The sequence below is a fragment of the Bufo bufo genome, chromosome 1, assembly GCF_905171765.1.
Source record: "Bufo bufo chromosome 1, aBufBuf1.1, whole genome shotgun sequence".
NCBI lineage: Eukaryota > Metazoa > Chordata > Amphibia > Anura > Bufonidae > Bufo > Bufo bufo.
The window spans coordinates 758194988-758210927 of NC_053389.1; the positions used below are offsets into that span (position 1 = coordinate 758194988).

Here is a 15940-nt window from a genome sequence, read left to right on the forward strand (position 1 = left end):
TATATCATGTGTTTCTTTGTGGTTTCCGTTCAGCTCAAGCAAGCAGTTACAAAGAGGTTTCCGTTCAGCTCAAGCAATCAGTTACAAAGAAAGAAGAAGTAACGGTTTCTCCCACGAGCAAGGGGGGAGGGGGGAGGAATTTACTCTGGCCGTCAAGGTTACAGTATAGTGTTCGTAGCCAATAGAAAAGATATACTCTATCTTTCACCCCCCCCCCCTCCCACTTCTTCATGTCGTAAAACCTATGCTGTTTTCAGAAATAAACTAGAGATACTGTTTTAACTCCTAGCTGTGAGTTGTCTCAGATTTGATCTCTCCGTGCACGTACATTAATTAATTTGGAGCAGTACATCAACCGAACTGGCAGCTTGGCCAGAACCAGAACAAATACATGGCATATACAGTGGTCCTTTATATTTGGAGGGCACAGCCAAGGGCAGATATGGCAGGACAGGGTGACTACATGGCATATACAGTAGTTCTGTATATTTGGGGGGCACAGCCATGAGCAGATATGGCAGGAAAGGGTGACTAGTGGCATGACAGGGTGACTACATGGCATATACAGTAGTTCTGTATATTTGGGGGGCACAGCCATGAGCAGATATGGCAGGAAAGGGTGACTAGTGGCATGACAGGGTGACTACATGGCATATACAGTGGTTCTGTATATTTGGGGGGCACAGCCATGAGCAGATATGGCAGGACAGGGTGACTACATGGCATATACAATGGTTCTGTATATTTGGGGGGCACAGCCATGAGCAGATATGGCAGGACAGGGTGACTACATGGCATATACAGTAGTTCTGTATATTTGGGGGGCACAGCCATGAGCAGATATGGCAGGACAGGGTGACTACATGGCATATACAATGGTTCTGTATATCTGGAGGGCACAGCCATGGGCAGGTATGGCATGAGGGTGACTACATGGCATATACAGTGGTCCTGCATATCTGGAGGGCTCAGCGGTCCCCTCCCTGTGCGCAGTCTCTTCCCGTCTAGGAACCTTCTCCCCTCAGCGCTCACTGGCATGCGGCTTTTCCGGACGGGAACAATTTAGCACCGGACGCACTTCCGGCTTGTGACGTGTAACGGGAAGGGCCGCTTCCGTGGCCGGGAGCGAAACCGATAACAGAGACATCCTAGAGAAGAGGGCGGGGGAGGAGAGCCGAGCCCAGGTGAGGAGGCCGCGGGCTGTGCCGGGGGTATGGGGGGGGCCGCTGCCGCTCTACGTGTAACCCGTTATTGTGCCCCCTACAGGAGAAGGAACCATGAGGCTGTACAGTCTGAGTATACTGTATAAGGGAGACTACAAGGTCCATCTGCTGAAAAGTGCCTACGATGTGTCCTCCTTCAGCTTCTTCCAGAGGTCCAGGTAATGGAGAGCCTGTGTCATGGAGCCCTGTCTGCAGCTTGGTGACAACCTATTAGGGCTATAATGGAGGCAGTAACCGGTTGTCGCCTCCATTCCTGTGGTCGTTACATTTCGCTTTCAGCAGTCAGACCCCAGACAATCTGCTCATCGCCAGGGGGTCTGCAGCGGGTGCTAGCTGCATCTTAAAGGGGTTGTCCAAGATAATGCACAATCTCAGACAAGCCCTAAAATGTGGCTTAAAGGGGTTGTCCTGTTTTCTTCCCTGAATAAAGGGAGCAGCAGGTTGGGCATCACCACTGCTGCTCCATCCATCTCAGTGACTGCTGCTGGAAATGGCCACCTACAGCGCTCACTTGCAGATGAATGTGGTGGTCGTGTCCAGCCGGCATCTGGTTGCGATGACGCTGAACCCAGTCATTTAACCTCTCAGATTCCGTGGTCAATAGAGATCATGGTATCTTTGGGGTTAGGTGGAGAGAGTGGGCTCTCTCTCTCTGCCTTCTGATTGGAGCCCCCGTAGTGAAATTGACGGTCTCAAATGGGTTCCCATGACAGCTCTGGGCCCTGCTGAAGGTTCTCAGGCTTGTCCTGTTAAACTGACTGTAAAGCTGTTCACAGAGCATCAGAATCTCATAGACTGCAATAGTATTCTATCGTGGTCTATGGGCAAGCAATCAGAAGATTGCACGTTGTAGCCCACTAAGGGGGCTAAAAGTTGTTGGGGAAGATTAATCAAAACGGTTGCAAAGAAAAATGGCTCAGTTGCCGTAGCAACCAATCAGATTCTACCTTCCATTTTCCAAAGGAGCTGCGAAGAAGTTGGGATCTGAATGGTTGCAATGCCAGTTTTCCTCTGCACCATGTTTGATAAATCTACCCCACCGTGTAAAAGGTACAAAAAAAAGTTAAAAAAACATCACCTCCTTTCCCAATTTTACATATAAACATAACTAATAATAAACCGGCATCATCTCATCCCAAAATGTCTGAACTATTAAGATACAAAAGTATTTTTTCTGCTTGGTGAATGTCCTGCATGATTCACCATTTTTGATCACTCCCCCCCCCCCCCCCCCCCAAAAAAAATTAAAAAATAAAAATTGGTTAAGTGATCAAAAAGTCATACATACCCAAAGAAAATGGTAAGAATAAAAATTACAGTGTGCGTCCTGCAAAAAAACTAACACCCTCATACAGCTGTGTAGACGGAAATATAACAGTTTTATTTTTTTCAATTTTTATTTTATTAAAAGTTGTAAAACAAAAATAAACAATACAAATTTGGTATCGACCTGGTTGTATTGAGCTGCAGAATACTCCTGTCATTTTTAGCTCATGGTGAATGGCGTAATACATACATACATACTTGGAATTGTGGGCTTTTTTTTTTTCTATTTCACCCCACAGATTTTTATTTTTTTTCCCTGTTTTCCAATACCAGACATGATGACATGAAAAAATACAACTTGTCCCTGCAAAAAATGTGAACGCAAAATAAAAAAGTTATGGCTCTTGGAATGTGGGGAGGAGAAAATGAAAATGCAAAAAACTAAAATGGGCCTTGAATGGGTTAAATACTGGTGGCCTATCCTCTGGATAGGTCATCAGTACCTGATCAGTGGGGGTCGTACTCCTGGCAACCCCGCTATATAATTTCAGCTATAAACCAGCTGTATTGGGGAGGCACACATCCGGCCTGTACTTCTCTCTCCTCTAAAGGGGCAAGTTAGAAACCTAGCCCCTATTCTCGGGAGGAAGTTTTCGATTGGTGGTGGTCTGATTGCTGGGACACCCACTGATCTTGAGAACCGGGCGGGGGTCCCATATGCCTCTATGAATGTAGCGACAGGTCATGTATGTCCACTGCCTCTCCAGTCATTCTCTCTGGCAGTGTACTGTGCCATCCCTAGCCCACAGAGCAGGGATCGGCAACCTCCGGCACTGCAACTGCTGTGAAACTACAACTCCCAGCAGGCAAACATGCTCGGCTGTTCTTCTAACTCCCATAGAAGTGATTGGAGCATTCTGGGAGTTGTAGTTTCAGAACATCTGGAGGTAGAGAATGAATGGAGTGACCTGCTGCCCCCTCCATGCAGGGTAAGAGCAATGTTTCCAGCATGGAGTAACCCTTTAATAAAGGCATAGCAGGTCTCCTCGGCGCTCACTCTTGTGTGTGGTGCCTTTCCTTGTTCTAAAGCGATAAGTGTAAGGCACTGAAGGTTCTCCGGGGACATGGTACATCTTGATAATTGTTTCTCCGCTGTTTGCAGTTTACAAGAGTTTATGACATTCACCAGCCAGCTGATTGTGGAGCGGTCAGACAAGGGGAGCCGCTCATCAGTGAAGGAGCAAGGTAGGCGTGCGGCCCTCAGAGGATTTAACAGGGGGTCGGTTCACAGAATGCTTTAGATGTGTGTGGCCTTGTGTCTCCTCACAGAGTACCTCTGTCACGTGTACGTGCGGAATGACTCCCTGGCGGGGGTGGTGATCGCTGATGCGGAGTACCCTCAGAGGGTCTGCTTTACTCTCCTGGATAAGGTAAGATAGAATTGGAAAGGATGATTTTTTTGTAGAGATAAATCTGCTCTCCTGACACGTCCGTTTTTGGGGAATACTTGTATTCCTCTTGAAATAACAATTCTTCAAAGACTGCATTGGTCTTTCTTTTATTATTCCTCCTGGAAATGTATGAAAAGACAACTTGCTGTTGCTCCCCTCCTTCCCATTGTCAGTAGGGCTCTGCCAGTACAGGTGTCTGACTACTCTGCACTCTTCACCCCAGACCACACCCGGGCAGGCGTCCTGCTCAACATCCACGAGTGCCCACCTCTTACAAGTGGCTGCTTACCCCTCCAGTCCACTGGCAGTGCCGCACATGTGCCCCCCTCCACAGTGGTCCAAGTTGGCCAATCAGCTGCCGGCAGCAGCCTCCTCAATAATAATAATAAAGCTCCTTACTCTCCTCCGACCTTTTAGTCTTTTCTGGCACCAGCAGGATTGCTGCGCCATTCTCAGCGCACACATCAAATACAGGGAAAGTGTCATGCGTATTATTACACGGGACTCTTTTTCCCACTGCGCACGTTACTGGAGCTGTACATGCAGCGGTACATACTGCACCCAGCCAGACCGGTCCCAGAGAACCATAGGTCTAAAACACTCCATCGATAAACGGACAGAATAAGCAAGCCGCGATAGTGTTTTCTGCTTCTTCTGTCATATTGATGTGTTACTTATTACTTTCACCATCTGCATTTCTCTAGGTTCTGGAGGAGTTCTCCACCCAGGTGGAGCGAATAGACTGGCCATCTGGCTCTCCGGCCACTATTCAGTACAATGCATTGGACTCCTACCTTGCCAAGTACCAAGTAAGAAACATAATCTTCTAACTTAGGCTACTTTCACACTGGCATTTTGGCTTTCCGTTTCTGAGATCCGTTCAGGGCTCTCACACGCGGTCCAAAACGGATTAGTTTTGCCCTAATGCATTCTGAATGGAAAAGGATCCGTTCAGAATGCATCAGTTCGCCTCCGTTCCACTTTGGAGGCGAACACCAAAACTATGCTTGCAGCGTTTTGGTGTCCGTCTGATGAAACTGAGCCAATCCGTCCTGGCACACAATGTAAGTCAATGGGGACGGATCCGTTTTCACTGGCACAAAAGAAAATGGATCCGTCCTCCATTGACTTTCAATGGTGTTCAAGATGGATCCGTCTTGGCTATGTTAAAGATAATACAAACGGATCCGTTCTGAACGGATGCAGACGGTTGTATTATCTACACCATAGTGTGAAAGTTGCCTTACCGGAGCACATTCACGTCCACGGTACTGAGCTCTTTATCCCCCGACGTTGGCAGCTGCTTTTGTGGTTGCTTTGGAATAATGGCAGCAGCAGGACATGAGTATTCTGATTTTGTAGGAGGCAGTGACCGATCTATTTGTGTGCTAGAGCTTACAATAGGATGGACCAGATCATTTGTTCTGGCTTCCTTCTACCCGGCAGCACTGAGGGGGACTTGAGGACATGTTACACGGCTGTGACATGCTCAGGTTGTATGTGGATGGGATCACATGGGTCAGCCCAAATTATTTTCTTGGGTGAAAGTAAGACATGCTAAAATTTGTATAGAGGTATGTTTTCCGATCCTTAACCCCCCTCCATGCACCAGTGTGTGCCACAAGAGTGTCATTTTGGCAAATGATGGGTCTTGATGTTTGGTCTGTGTTCTCATGTGTATGAGGACCTAGCAAGTGACCTACAATGTCAGATTGGTGGGGAGGTGGGTGTATGTTGGACTTCCTTTGTTCCCATGGTAGATGAGCTGCTACCAGACGTATCGGACATCATATTACTACCCTCTCCTTGTTGAAATAAACATGGCCGCTCAGCCAAGCCAATCGTGCATGTTGATGGTGGAGCTGACAGCAATATCTGGCCGCTCAGTAGCTGTTTTATGCATATGGCTGTCTTATAGGGGTTGTCCCATGACAAACACTGATATTGATCACGAGAACAGGGGACGCATGTTCTTATATTTGAAGCGGCCATCATGCGTGTGCACTGCTGCTCCATTCAGTTCTGTGGTACTGCTGGGAGATAGCTGAGGGTTTGTACATTGTAAGTCCCATAGGCTTGGTTGGTGTGGCCTGAATTTCTGCTCCGTATAATCTAATTTCCTCCCTGATTGAGTAACGTTTAGTGCAACCAGTTCCCTTCCATTCATAGGAGGGACAGGGTGACCTATCGTCTTCTCATAACTGCTATTTCTGAAGAGTAACCCCTTAACTGCTGGACAGTCTGTCAAGGGCCTTGGCCTGATGAGCTGTGGGCACCAAAAAGGATGCACTAATAATCGTACACCCTCAGGTCAGGTACCCAAGTACCAATGACGGCGAGACGGCCCCTAGAGCAGGGATCGGCAACCTCCGGCACTCCAGCTGTTCTGAAATGACAACTCCCAGAATAATCCTTTCACTTCTGTGGGAGTTACAAGAGCAGCTGAACAAGTGTGCATGCTGGGAGTTGTAGTTTCACAGCAGCTGGGGGGCTGAAGGTTGCTGACCACTGCCTTAGAGAGAAGGCAGAAGCTGTACCCTCGTGGTTGGATTGAATAACTGACCCAGCTCACGGAGGCGAAAGATATATTTCACCAGCTATACAGAATGGCGCTTTTGCTGGGCAGTCTTTCCCGCACTAACCCAGTGCCACTTGGGTATTTGTGAGGTCACACTGCATTCATATGATTTAATAATATCAAGTGCAGAGGTGGCAGTGCCCCGGCTGGCGTTCTATACAGTGTGTACTGTGCAGGAAGACGCTGGCACGGATTCTCCTGAGCATGTTGTTCTGATCTTATTGGGGCAGAAGATCGGAGTGGTTATTAAATTGTCAGGAGGCGGAGGCAGCAGAGCAGTAAACAGTCGCCTTATGTGCAGGAGAATGGGCCTGTTTTTTTTTCCATCTCTCATTTAGATAGTGACTAAATGAATCGCCTATTACTAAAGTGCCAGTATTGTCGGTGGGTTTGTTGACACCCTGAAGCAGCTGTAATACAACCGGTGTAACATATGTCCAGCTTACTATAAAGTCCAGCGATGCAAAACGCACCAAATTTTATTAGGCGCGGGCGTTTAATAAAATTGACACCTCCTAATAGCAGCCCGTGTGCCAGGAATAGAAATCTGTGCCAGCTGAGAGCTGCCATAGCTTTGTGCTATAATTTATGCCAGATTCTGATGCAAATCACACTTTGGAAAGGATGAGAACAGTGAAAAGTGGGCTAAACCCCTCAGTAAGCGTGGCTTCATTTCAAACCTGTACACAGCGGACGAATGCTGCCAGCCTGAAACGCGTTTTTATGTAACTCGGAGTATCTGTCACTGACTACGTCTCCCTAAAACCAGCTGACCACAATCTGTAGAAATGAACCTTTTCTTAATATGCAAATTAGCCCCTAGGTGCATTGAGGGCTGTGCCGTTGCACCCAGCGGCTCTGCTCGCTCACAGGCCACGTCCCCATCTATTTGAATGACAGGGCGAGGCAGAGGAGACCTAAACGCAGGGCCTGGCCCTGAAGTCTCGCACCTGCACGTTCGCTTAACTGGCTGGCGCAAGTGCAGTACAGTAAGGAAAAAAACAAACAAACTGCCAGCCTATGGATTCAGTAGTGCACTGTGTTTGGCGCAGGCCCAGTACCATCGGCTGAGTAGCTCCTTTACTGTACGCACAGATGCAAGACTTTGGGCCAGGCGTCATTACATCTTTACTGTCAATCAAAGAGGTTGTGGTGCAGGCTGTAAGAGCTCAGGCACACGACCGTGTGTATTTTGCGGTCCGCAGAACACGGATCTGCAAAATATATGGATAACGTCCGTGTGCATTCCGTATTTTGCGGAACAGAGCAGCCGACCCCTAATAGAACAGTCTTATCCTTGTCAGTAATGCGGACAATAATAGTACATGTAACTTCCGTTTTTTTGCGGACCCATTGAAATGAATGGTTCTGCATACGGTCCACCAAAAAAACGGAATGGACACTGAAAGAAAATACTTTCATGTGCATGATCCCTAACTGAGTGAGCAGAGCCTCTTGGTGCAATAAGGTGCAGCGGCACCGCCCTCGTTGCCCCAGTGGCTCATTTGCATATTAATAAAAGGCTAATTTCTACATATTGCAGGCACTTATTGACATGGGAACAACAGCATTAGGTTCAGCTGTCTAGCACTTGGACTACTCAATAACGGCACAACAGATCAGCTCTACCTGGCATTATGCCTAATCTAATAGGGTTGATCCTGCAGACAGATGCTCTTTGGTAATAGCAAACATGCCATTCTTAGGTTAGCAGATAAGCACGGACGTTTGTGGCCCTGTTATCTGAAGGTCCATGCCTCCCCTGTAAGGCCTCATGCACACGGCCGTTGTTTTGGTCTGCATCCGAGCCGCCATTTTGGCGGCTCGGATGCGGACCCATTCACTTCAATGGGGCCGCAAAAGATGCAGACAGCACTGCGTGTGCTGTCCACATCCGTTGCTCCGTTCCGTGGCCCCACTGAAAAAATATAACCTGTCCTATTCTTGTCCGCGCTTTGCGGACAAGAATAGGCATTTATATTAAAGGCTGTCCGTGCCGTTCCGCAAATTGCGGAACGCGCACTGACGCCATCCGTGTTTTGCGGACCGCAAAACACACCACGGTTGTGTGCATGAGGCCTAAGGCTGAGTTCACACATCCGTTATTTCCATCAGTGATTGTGAGCCAAAACCAGGAGTGAAGCCTCTACAGATATAAGATACAGTGGGAAGATTTCCCCCTTTCTGTGCTTCTGAACCGCACCTGGTTTTGGCTCACAATCACTGATGGAAATAACGGAAGTGTGAACTTGGCCTAAGGCTGGGTTCACACCGGCGTTGCGGCAAAATGCGCGTTTTAATGCGTTTTGCACGCGCGTGAGATAAATCTGCATGTTTGGTACCCAGACCCGAACCCGGACTTCTTCACAGAAGTTCGGGCTTGGGATCGGTGTTCTGTAAGCAGTATTATTTCCCCTTATAACATGGTTATAAGGGAAAATAATAGCATTCTGAATACAGAATGCATAGTACAATAGCGCTGGAGGGGTTAAAAAAAATAAAATAAAAAATATTAAACTCACCTCATCCACTTGTTTGCGCAGCTCGGCTCGTCTTTCTTCTTCTTTGAGGACCTGGGAGGAAAAGGACCTTTGGTGACGTCACTGCGCTCATCACATGGTCCATCACCAATGTACATTGTGCTAAAGATAAAAACTATTTGTACTGTTTTATTTCAATAAAAAATAAACGCTGCTTGCAGCGTTTTTCTGTGCGTCATGGGAACGCATCGGAAGCGCTTTCCTCCGGTTTTGAGATCCTATGACTGATTTCAAAACGGGGAAAGGAAAACGCCGATGTGAAAGTAGCCTGATATATATGTCCTGGTTGGCTCTGCTGGAATCCTGAGTTCTGACTGGTTGTTAATTGGAAATCTTGCAGCACCAGATGGAAGACGTTCCTGGAAAGCTTTAACCATTTCTTCTGTTCTCAGAACCCTCGAGATGCTGATCCAATGAGTAAAGTACAAGCTGAGCTGGACGAAACCAAAATCATCCTGGTGAGTAAATATGTAAAGTTTATCTATAACGCTGATTGTAGGAGAGCCACTGACAAGGGTTTACTCAGACGGGGAAAAAAATGCCAGAACGTAGCTTTGTCAGTAGGAAATTATGAATCGCACTACTGATCTGGATGCGCTTTTTTTTTCTTGCGATTTTTGGGTTCATAGCACTTTTTTCTAAATGCAGTCTGGTGGGGTTTTCTTCTGGTTTTCCCGTAGATTTTTCTGAAAGCCCAAAAAACTAGCACAGAAAAAAAAAAAAACTATGGGAAGCCTACTACGAGATTTGCTATGATCAGCTGATCCTGAGACGTTGTTGTCAGCTGCTCACTTCGCCTAAAATGGCCGCTACGGGGGAATTGTGACATTACAATGGCCGTCCAGACAGAGTTCATTCACACAATCTGCCAGATTGAAGCTCGCAGATCTAGTTCAGAGCAGAGTCCTGAGCGGGTGATTAGGAGACCTCTCCATACAACCAGGAGAGGAGCAAGTCACAGGGAATGGACATCATCTGTTTTTCAGTTTTTGCCTTGCTTGTATGTAACCCGTTTCTCCTCTGTCATCAGCACAACACCATGGAGTCTTTACTTCAGCGCGGGGAGAAACTGGATGACCTAGTCAGTAAATCAGAAGTTTTAGGAACCCAGTCCAAGGCCTTCTATAAAACAGTGAGTAGTCTACAGTGACATGGGGGGGTGGAATAAAACTTGCCAAAAATTCTAAAATGTTTAACCACCTTTATTTAAAGGGTAGGGGATAACTATTAGATTGGTGTGGGTCACAAAAACAGGGACCCCGTACCCCATGGATCCCCTCGAAATGTACTGCATGACTGATTGGGCATGCGCACAGCTGCTCCATTCATTTCTGTGGGACTTGCAGAGATAGCTGAGAGCTGAACTTGGCTATATCTGGAATTCCCATATAGATGAATGGAGCAGACACTAGGATGCCCGACCGGCCTCTGTGTTTATTTTTGAGCGGGGCACGGGGTTCCCAGCGGTAGGACCCCCACCAATCTTATAGTTCCCTATCCTGTGGATAGGGGACAACTTTATGTAACCGGAATATCACTTTAAATAAAGGGAATGTGTTGTCAGAAAATGACCTATTAAGAGAACATGAAAAAAGGTTCTCTGCGTTGGAAAACCCCTTTAACCCTTTCCCGAAATGTGACATGTTGGGTCTTTCACACAGCAGACAACCAGGGCTAATGTCTGCAATGCAGCTAAGATTCTTCTGATCACGGAAATTTAAGCCCGCAGATGCGGTGGTCAAATGTGATCGACATCTGAGAGCGCAAAATCTGGAAGTGCTGCACTTCTGGGTCTTTAACAATTCCCCTAGGCAATGATCGGGGCAGCCATTTATCGTCTATGAAAGGCCAGGGCCTGCTCAGGCTCTGATGGTGTTCACAGGTATATTCCAATGTAGGCCAGCAGGTGGCAGCACTATATTGGAATATACTGACCTTTTATATATTGTAATGGATAAAATACCATTACTTTATACAAAGTGCAATCCAGTGATTGCATGTTAGTCACCTAGAGTGACTTAAAAAGAAAAGTTGAAAAAAGTAATAAAAAAAAAATCAAACAAACAAAAGTACAATTTACTCCCCAAAATAAAAATTAACAATTAAAAAAAATAAACATCATAGATATTGCTGCATCCGAAAGCACCTGTATTATTAAAATATAAAATAAATTATCCAATACGGTGAATGGCGTAATAGGGAAAAAAAATAAAAATAAATAATGCCGGTTTGCCGTTTTTTCTATCGCTTCTCCTCCAAAAATTTTATAAAAAGTGATCGAAAAGTTACACCCCAAAATGGTATCACTGAAAGTACAGATAGCCCCACAAAAATTGGGCCCCCACACAGCTCTGTAGACGATATGGGTAGGGATGAACGAATCGACTTTGGATGCTTCACTTTGCTGTAATACTGTATTGGCTCTGATGAGCCGAAGTTACTTTGCGTAATAACTTCATAAATTATTACTGTAAAAAAAAAAAAAAACTTGGAACCGAACCAGAGTTTTTTTTTTCAGTATTAAAACCACAAGTGTACAAGTACATATGTGGTATCTCTAATCATACTGACCTGGAGAATGACGGTAATGGGTCAGTTTTACCTCATAGTGATTGCTGTAAAAACAAAACCTGTAAGGCCTCTTGCACACGACCGTATGGCTTTTTCAGTATTTTGCGGAACGGAACAGCAGGCCGCTAATAGAACAGTTTTATCCTTGTCCGTTATGCGGACAATAATAGGACATGTTCTTAAACGGAACAGAAATACGGAAATGGAAGGCATACGGAGTACCTTCCGTTTTTTTCCCCTGCATCCATTGAAATGAATGGTTCCGTATACGGAATGCAAAAAACGAAACGGGAAAAAAAAAAATGTTTGTGTGCAAGAGAACCAAAGCTGTGGCAGAATTGCATTTTTTTTTTTTCTCCAGCTCCACCCCATATGGAATTTTTTTTCCCCCCCAGCTTCCCACTATACCCTATGCAGTATTAAATGGTGCCATTAGAAAGTACAAGGCCTCATATGGCTATGTGAATGGACAAAAAAAAAATTATGGCTCCAAGAAGGCAGGGAGTAAAAAACTAAAACTGAAAATCGCCTGGGGTAGAAGGGGTTAATGTAGTATTGAAATGTGAAGATTATGTGGAGATTCCTTTTTTTCCTGCATTTCGTTGACGTGTTGATGACGACTTATCAGACGCTATAAGTAATATTGGATTTTTTTTATGACCACTGATAACTTCTGTCCTCTCCCTTTAAAGGCGCGGAAGCAGAATTCATGCTGTGGAATCATGTGATGGGCGCAGAGTGACGGAGACTGGATGAAAGACAATGAACAAACACTATTATATCAGGGCTGACACACCAAAATCAGCCCTTCCCATCCCCAGCAGGGGGCAGTGTAGGTGCTTACTGCCCTCAGGTCAATTCTTCCTTTCCTCTGTTATTGGGGGGGAATTGTTTTCACATTATCTATTGATGCGTGTTCACTTTTTACCGTAAGACCTACGTTTCTAAGTCTCTGGCTCCCCAGTATCAAGTGACACCCTCCCCAGGGGATTGTGCTGACCGTTTTCTGTTGCAATGCAAACATTCCTGTGATATTTAAAGTGATACCAAGAATCGCCACGCTGCAGAGTGATGTGGAGTGACCTGGTAATTTGTAACGTAATGCTATACTAACTGAAGCCTAATGTTATCTCCCTGGGAGGAGATGGGTTAATTGTCCGTCTGCTTCTCCCACTAACGCTCATGCACTCGTTTAGTGTTAGGTTAACACCCTTCCTCCATTAACCCGGATTTGTCTTACCTGTGGTTGACTTTGTAGTCTTTGCGTTGTATTTAGTTTTTTTTTTTTTTTTTGGTTCCTGGAGCACCCATTCTGAGGTGAAACGTGCAGGGTAGTTCTGCACCCGCATAGCGAAGCGACAGCCTGCACTCCGCAAATGACTGCTTAATGCCGAAGATCTCATTGCTCTTTTACCACCTTGTCTTATCCAAAATAAAGAAATCTTCATCAGCCGATGGATCTAGTTCCACTGAGGAGTCCTCGTCAGGTGGACGGTTAAATTCTCATGCTGTATAGATAAGTTATTAACATGTGTCAGTGTTTTATCTTTGGTTGTTTATTCTGATCTCCAGCTTTTTGATTATTAGTATATATATTTTTTTTCCTTCAAATTTATTTCTGATGAACTTGTATTTTAATAAAGATTGGCCAAATCTTTCTGTACCAAACACTGACCACCTTGATAAAACACGTTCATGTCTTATGCAAGCTTGGACGAAGCACTGACTTTCGTTAATTTCTAACGATAATTTGTTTTCCCTTAGTCCTAACAGCAGCACAGATGGGGTTAACCACCGCCCGTGGACTGGTAGGACCAGCGGAATGTTTAATAAGCCCAAGCATAATAACTAAATTTAACAATTAAGTATCCCCTTAAAAGGAGGGAGTCAACCCCCAGCCCACTGTGTTTATAGCAAGAAAAAAACTAGACTTACTAGGGTGGGTTATTTGTGTGCTGCTGTTAGGACTAAGGGGAAACAAATTATCGTTAGAAATTAACGATTCCCTTACGTCCTACCAGCAGCACAGATGGGGAGATAGCAAGAAGAAACCCCTAGGGAGGGCCATCATGCCTGGCAGAACTAAGAATAGTCTGCCCAAAGGCCGAAAACTCAGCTAGTCTGGCATCTAGTATATAATGGGAGATGAATGTCGATTCAGAGCTCCAGGAGGCAGCTTTACAAATCATGTCAAGAGGCAGAAAGACTCCTCTCGGCAAAAGAAGTAGCCACAGCTCTAGTAGAGTGGGCCTTTACAAACTCCGGAGGGTCCAGAGATTGGGAAACAATAGCTTCCCTAATAGCCTCCTTAATCCACCGACTGATGGATGGTTTAGACGCCTTACAGCCTTTAAACTTACCGGCAAACAGGATTAGAAGATTTTTATCTTTCCTAAACTCCTTTGATCTATCCATATAAATCCGGAGACATCTCAAGACGTCCAGAGGATGTCTAGCAGGTTTCTCAGAGGAGGTGGAAGATGTCGACAGAACCGGGAGGGATATCACCTGGTTGATGTTCCGGAAGGAAGGAACACAGTGGGCTGGGGGTTGACTCCCTCCTTTTAAGGCAGGGGTGGGGAACCTCCGGCCCGAGGGCCGTATGCGGCCCACGGTATCATTTCATGTGGCCCCCGGCCCCCTGCCAGAACATAATGTGAAAATGCTTATGACCCCTTCCATTATGGAAGCGGTCATTAGCATACGGGAGGCACAGGAAGGTGAGAACAGCACTGCACTGGCTGTCCTCACCTTCCCTGGTCTTCTTTCAGCCCCACACTGTGTCCTGACACATCCAGCGTCAGGACGCAGTGCACGTAGACGTGCACTATGACCTGGCGCTGTGCGGTGTGAGGTGACAATATAGTGCGGCAGGAAGAAGAACAGGGAGGGTAAGTGAATCTGCCAAGAGGCAGCGCCGTACGGAGCTGGAGAGGTAAGTTTATTTGTTTATCTTACTGTAAATACAGTATCTGATGTCTGATTGGGGCTGATCTGAGGCTAAAGGAGGGTGGGGAGGGTCTGATCTGAGGCTTGGGAGGGTCTGATCTGAGGCTGGGGGTGTCTGATCTGAGGCTGGGGTTTGATAGGGGTCTGATCTGAGACTAGGGGGGCTGATCTGAGGCTGGGGAGGGTCTGATGGGGGCTGATCTGAGGCTAGGGAGGGTATTATGAAGGTCTGATCTGAGGCTGGGGGGTCTTATAGGGGCTGATCTGACCCTGGGGGGTCTGATGGGGGCTGATCTGAGGCTGGGCGTCTGATCCGGGTCTGGTCTGAGGCTGGGGGTCTGATGGGAGTCTGATCTGAAGCTAGGAAGGGTCTGATTGGGGTCTAATCTGAGGCTTAGAGGTCTGATGGGAGTCTGATCTGAGGCTGATGTAGGCCTGGGGGGTCTGATAGGAGGCTGATTTCAGGCTGATGGAGGTGGGGGCAGATATTTTGCTGAGAAAGGGACAAAGGCAGGGACAGTTGCGAAGAAAGAGGCAGGGAGAGTGAAAGCTGGGTGAACCCCTCTCTGGACCCCCTGGGTTTAGCTTCCTGCCATTAATGTCAAATAAGTAACATTCTGAACTTAAAAATTAGACTGCTATGTGTGGTCAATATGGCGCCTGTATTGTATGTAATATACTGTATATATATATATAGTGCAGGCGCTATTTTGTGCTGCAAAAATACAGCCCTCTAGATTATTTTAATTGAAGTGCAATTTCTGTAACTTATCCCTAAGTCAATTATATGTTTGACCAAATACAGCAGTAAAAAATTTTTATTGAGAATTTTGTATGGCCCCCGAATGATGTTACAAATATCCAAATGGCCCTTGGCAGCAAAATGGTTCCCCACCGCTGCTTTAAGGGGATACTTAATTGTTAAATTGAGTTATTATGCTTGGGCTCATTAAACATTCTGCCGGTCCTACCAGTCCACGGGGGGTGGTTAACCCCCATCTGTGCTGCTGGTAGGACGTAAGGGAAAGGGCAAATGCACACGATCGTTGTCGGCCTTGTGCACCACAATCTGGAAGATGCAGAGTGCTTCCGTGGGTTTTCTGTCCATTGCTCCACACCACAAAAAAAAGTAGTGCATGCGCTAATTTTTTGGGCTGCGGATTACGAACCCCATTCAAGTGAATGGTTCTGCGTCCGCATACAGCGGCCCTACAGTCGGTGCCCTTGCGTTCGTGTGCATGAGCCCTTAGCGATACAGTCAGGATTAGACATGTATAAGGGTTCTGGTTGTACGCTAAACTCATTATTCCACAGATTATATTTTCATGCCTTTTAAGAGTAGGTTCACATTTGCATTAGACC

At 46.2% G+C, this 15940-nt stretch overlaps 1 protein-coding gene across 1 annotated transcript; it reads left to right on the top strand.

Moving 5' to 3' along the window:
- Positions 1–1060: 1060 nt before the first annotated feature.
- YKT6 (YKT6 v-SNARE homolog) lies at positions 1061–13286 on the top strand. Its single transcript, XM_040414571.1, has 8 exons — positions 1061–1184; positions 1267–1381; positions 3652–3734; positions 3819–3919; positions 4645–4749; positions 9451–9516; positions 10089–10190; positions 12322–13286. The coding sequence occupies exons 2-8, from the start codon at positions 1278–1280 to the stop codon at positions 12355–12357; spliced, it is 597 nt and encodes a 198-aa protein (XP_040270505.1). The 5' UTR covers positions 1061–1184; positions 1267–1277; the 3' UTR covers positions 12358–13286.
- Positions 13287–15940: the final 2654 nt, after the last annotated feature.

Coding starts and splice junctions, on each gene's coding strand:
- YKT6 (XM_040414571.1), top strand. CDS start 1,278: ATGAGGCTGTACAGTCTGAGTATACTGTATAAGGGAGACTACAAGGTC. Junction 4,750..9,450: donor CCTACCTTGCCAAGTACCAA/GTAAGAAACATA, acceptor TTCTGTTCTCAG/AACCCTCGAGATGCTGATCC. Junction 9,517..10,088: donor ACGAAACCAAAATCATCCTG/GTGAGTAAATAT, acceptor CTCTGTCATCAG/CACAACACCATGGAGTCTTT.